This window comes from Mus pahari, chromosome 23 (assembly GCF_900095145.1).
Source record: "Mus pahari chromosome 23, PAHARI_EIJ_v1.1, whole genome shotgun sequence".
Taxonomy (NCBI): domain Eukaryota; kingdom Metazoa; phylum Chordata; class Mammalia; order Rodentia; family Muridae; genus Mus; species Mus pahari.
In genome coordinates, this window is record NC_034612.1 from 6,026,092 (window position 1) to 6,031,218 (window position 5,127).

Sequence of the window (5,127 nt, forward strand, 5' to 3'; positions counted from 1 at the left end):
GGCCTGCCATCACTGGTGTGGGCTGGTGGAGCCGTCCCCCCCCCCCCCCCCGCGCCCGTCTGTGTGTGTGTCTGTGTGTCTGTCTGGTCACCGTGGATCTCATCTTTTGGTGGTAGAGGTCTCCTCCAGCGTTGATTCTTTATAGCTTGACGTGCCTGAGATGCTGGTGGGCGTAGCTCCAACTGTGCTTTAATTGGAGATTTTTATCTTCAATGTCTGTCCCAGAGAGATCGTTCACTGTGTTTCTAGATGTTTCAGTTAGGGAATCGTTTGCTGGGAAGAAACACCATGACCAAACATCAAGTTGGAGAGGAAAGGGTTTTATTCAGCTCACACTTCCACATCACTGTTCATGACCAAAGGAAGTCAGGACAGGAACTTACACAGGGCAGGAACCTGGAGGCAGGAGCTGATGCAGAGGCCATGGAGGAATGCTGCTCTCTGGCTTGTTCCTCATGGCTTGCTCAGCCTGCTTTCTTGTAGAACCCAGGACCGCCAGCCCAGGAATGGCTCCACCCACAATGAGTGGGGCCCTCCTGCATCAATCACTAATTGAGAAAAATGCCTTACAGCTGGATCTCATGGAGGCATTTCCAAGATTCTCGTTCAAGAATCTAGTACTTGTTCAGTCCGTGAGGCTGGATGTCTCAGCTGGTCGTCAGTGTACACCTGACGAAGCAGGCTCTAACGCCAGTAAAGGAATGGACTTGCCAGTGAGAGTGAGGGTGAGAGGCCGTGAGCAAAAGCTTCCTCCTTTGGTGTCCTTGTATAGGCTGACAGCGGAAGGCATGGCAGAGAGACATGCTTTCCCAGATTAGAAGATCTGGATTAAAGCTGTCTTCCTACAGGCAACCATACCGCGCCACGTTCACAATCTTGAAATTGGCCATGGTGGGTTTTTCACATATCTATCCTTATAGAGATTGGCACTGTTACAAATCATGGGTCTCTGAGCTCTGGGAACAGGTAACTAACTTAGTCCTTTACTATCACCCAATGCCAAGCTTAAAACTCCCCACGTGGAGAAAGGTTCCATCAGAATTAACAAAGCCAGGCAAATCCCCTGACTCCTTGTGTATGCTATCTCACCCTCTGGTGCCCAGGCCTGGTCCTGGTTCTGTCTACAGGGAGCCGGACGTGTTTAGATCCCTGGTGGATTCTGCCTTGATGTTTCCTGGTTCCTTGTAGTGTGGCCTTACATCTTTTTATCGATGCTAACAACTCGGGCCCCTGTCCTGAGCACATTTCTGAGAGCAATCGTAGGCAGTGTAGGCTGACCGCCGTTATCATTCCAACTTGAGTCCTGCACGATCAGCTTCCTTCCGTGTGGAAGAAGGGGTGTCCATGGGTCAAAGGAAATCACTGAGGTGTGCCATATGCTGAGGGATACAGTGCTGTCGGGCATCTGTGGACTCAGGGGCTTGTGTCTTTAGACAGTACAAGCAATCAAGTATGGGGGAAAAAAACACCCTTACATGTTGCTTTGACCTAGTAAGCCTTGCCTCTCAGAACCCAGCCCCCCAAGACATCTTTGCACTTGGCCATGAACGAGACACAGCTGGGGCATTCTATGAAGCGTGGGTTTAACGCCAAGGATTTGGGAGCAGTGTCAGCATCTGTCTGTAGAGACTGATGGGCCTCTCCATCTACTTGGGAATTCTTTTCCGTGTTAAGCATGTAGTGCTGTGGAAAAGATGGCCAGGAGTTGCTGCTGCTGCTGCTGTGTCTGTGCATATTCACAAAGGGGAGGTGCCACAAAGATGTGGGACAGCCCACCTTACACCCTTACTAAGGGGTTTACACTCAAGGCAGGGATTTCCAAGGCGGTAGAAAAGCCTTCACACCTTATTCATTCGGCGTTTGGGGAAAGATTTTGCAAGAGAAGACCACATTAACTTATAGCTTGTGCAGTTTTATTTGAAAGGAAGATAGATGATGCATGGAATGTATTATTTTTTAAATTAATGAACTGAGTTTTAGTGTGTGTGTGATGTATGCCTATGTGTATGTGCATGCCTAGGTGTATGTGGGGTACAGGCATCTGTGTTGGTGTGTGCAGAGGCCAGAGGCTAACAGTGGACGTTTTCCTCAATTGCTATCGTCCTGAGCTTGGAGCTCATTGTTTTGGCTTGACCAGATGGCCAGCAAGTCCCTGGAGTCTACCTATCTCCTCCTCAGTGCTGGCCTTACAAGCACGGACCACCATGCCTGGATTTTACTCAAGTGTGGGGATCTGAACTTGGGTCTCTGCTTATACAGAAAGGACTTTACACAGAGGACCACCTCCCCACCCCTGGGAAACTGTTATTAAGGTCACAGTGTCTATACAAACTCTGGGAACCTACAAAGACATTTTGAAAGAACTGGGATGACGTGGTCAGTATGGGAGGAAGCCGTGGGAGGGGAGCATGTTTCTCAGACACCAAAACTTGTTTCAGGCAGAAAGCCCATTGGAGTTACTTGATTTGTGGGTAGGTGACTGGTTTATGTTTGTGACTATGTTTGAGATGAGTTTGGGTTGACGAATATCGATCGTCAACTTGAGGGAACTGAGAGATTCCTAGGAGATCAATACTTTATACCCATTTGGTCTATCTGTGGGGGTGTTTCCAGAACATGAAGGCTCTGGCTTAGCGAATGCTTTCCTTATTTGATGGATTCAAATTTTTGAATGTGTTGCCTGTGTGTGTGTGTATATGTACCATGTGTAGGCTGTGCAAGAGGATGCTAGAAGGGGGCAGCAGATCCCTTGGACAGACTGTTAGGAGTTGCCTCGTGGATGCTCTAAACTGAACCCTGGCTCTCAGCAAGAGCAGCTGTGTTCTTAACCAATGAGCCATCTCCCCAGCCCTGGGTTCGAACTTGACTATAGAGAGGATGTGGGAAGGGGCTGGGGTGAAGGGGTGACCAGGGACAACACTGAGGAGACACAGTAAGAGAACAAGGAAGCCCAGAGATAAGTTTGTTTATGGGTCCACAGCCTGCTGGTATAGCTTGCCCATTTCTATGGTGTAAATCTTCCCATCGTGCGCCATTTTAAGCTGCCAGTGTGTTGCGTGCGATACGGCACCAGGCAGAGATGCCGGTAAAGAGGTGTGTACAGTGGGGCTCTGGGGAGAGGCTCACCTGAGCCCAGTGTAGGTACTGAGCTCATCCACACAGTGCATCAACTCCTAAGGCAGACCACCCATCCAACAAACCAAGGGGAGGGTGGGAAGGGTAAGATCCTCACTGCCCCTCGCTGCCCAGGCGTGAGTACCAGGTTGCCATTGGGTGCAGGGCTGCTGGACTTACTTGGGGTTCCAACAGGCAATCAAGGGCCTCATGGTGTGGTGGGTGTGGTCGATGGTCAGGGCCTCTAGGAGCCAGTGGAGAGCACACAGCTGGCGGAAGAGAGGATCCCTGCAGAGACAGAGGGAGGGGGCACAGGGGCATCTTTTCAGAACACTGCTCACAGAGACCTCAGTGGGTGCGCTGGTACACAGGTAACTGGTTTGTACCCATTGTGTATGACATGCCCATTGGTCCCACTGTGCAATGAGGACACGGGAGGTTGTGTGTGTGTGTGTGTATGTGCACATGCTTAGGGAGGCCACACAACCGTGTCACCGAGCTAGCAAGACAGAAGCATGACATCCTGTCCCAATTCCTCTGAATTTGAGTGTAGTGGGTGGAGTCTCTCCTAGCTAGAGGTCATGCAAATAAAATGACTATTGAAGGTGACTAGTATCACACTGATGTCTGATAATTTATCTTATTAAAAGAAAAAAAGGTGCAGTAAATAAGAAAGCTTAGAAACGGGAAACAGTATTAGCAGGACTGAAGTGTAGCTGGCCACTGAAGAAAACCACACCAGGCACATCATTCGAAAATGAAAGAAAACAACTGCTTAACAGTGTGTCTGATTGACACTTTTGATCCTCTGGGGACCCCATCTAACTATCTGCAGTGGACTACACATTGGCTGGTGTTTCTCCACATTATTTAAGGTTTCCAACAACATGGCAGGGTGTGAATTATTACCTATCTTAGACAAGGTGGGAAACGGAGACTCAGAGAGGCAGAGCTGGTGTTGCTCCAGGTCACACAACTCAGTTGTGAGCAGAGATGGTGTTTGAATGTTCCATCGGGTGCTCAGTGACATGATAGGGTGCTGTATGTGGTGGGAGATCTGAGTCTCCGAGAGATGCAGCGAGTTACCTGAGGTCACACAGCTACCACGGGGTGAGGGTTTGAACCCCAGAGTGACCTGGCACAGGGGGCTGACATAGGTATCAAGGGAGCCAGTGGAGTGGTGGTCACTCTGTTAGCGAGGTCAGGAAAGGGTTAACATGACGCCTGTGGTTTTCTTGGAACATGGGTGTGGTCCAGGAAGCTGCTTCCACCCCCAAGAGAGCTCATCAATCCCTAATAGAAAAGAACCTTGATTACCAAGCTTCGGGATGGGCCACTGCTCCCCAGGGGTTCCCAGGCACAGGAAGGGAAGGCTTCTCAGTTTCCAGGAAGATCTCACCTCATACTCTGGGGGGGGGGGTCTGTCTCAGGGTGTCCTGAGAGTCAACTTTCTAGTCATCTAAGGTGGATGACTAGAGCTGTCCCACCTCTCCCCAACCTCAGCCTCTCCTGCTAGGGCAGAACTGTCACATCCAAGGACAGCTAGGAGCTCCTCCCCCCACTTACTCCTCTTCCTTCCTACTCTGTGTTTGTGTGTGTGTGTGTGTGTGTGTGTACACGCACATGTGTGTGTGTCTTCTCCACACATCCATCTGAATAAAGAACAAGATTCTTCTTCAAGGGATTTACTAAGTACAACTCACCCCGCCTTTGCCTTGGGTCCCACTGCAGGGGACAACACAGGTCGGTAGCTCTGTTAGGCAATGAGGTCAACGTGTCCTATGCCTGTCACTGGGCCTTAAGCACCGAGATACTTCCTAACTAACAAGTTATGAGAAGCTGGGATAGGAACCCCTGCAGGTCTTGGCTACGGGATGTGTGCAGTGGCGGGTGGGGGCAAGCCAGGGTGGGGAGAGGGAGATGGAGCCTGCCTGGTCGTGGTGATATGGGGCCTGTGAACATCAGACTCATTCATTCCCTCCCTCCCTCCCTCCCTCCCTCCCTCCCTCCCTC

The 5,127-nt window shown here is 50.4% G+C and overlaps 1 protein-coding gene across 2 annotated transcripts in view; it reads right to left on the reverse strand.

Moving 5' to 3' along the window:
- Ccdc60 (coiled-coil domain containing 60) overlaps positions 1-5,127 on the reverse strand; it is a 157,452-nt gene that overhangs the window by 35,175 nt on the left and 117,150 nt on the right. For both annotated transcript variants that reach the window (XM_021187111.1, XM_021187110.1), the window contains exon 5: positions 3,295-3,402. In XM_021187111.1, the coding sequence (XP_021042770.1) occupies positions 3,295-3,402 (108 nt within the window). The remainder of the gene's footprint in view (positions 1-3,294; positions 3,403-5,127) is intronic.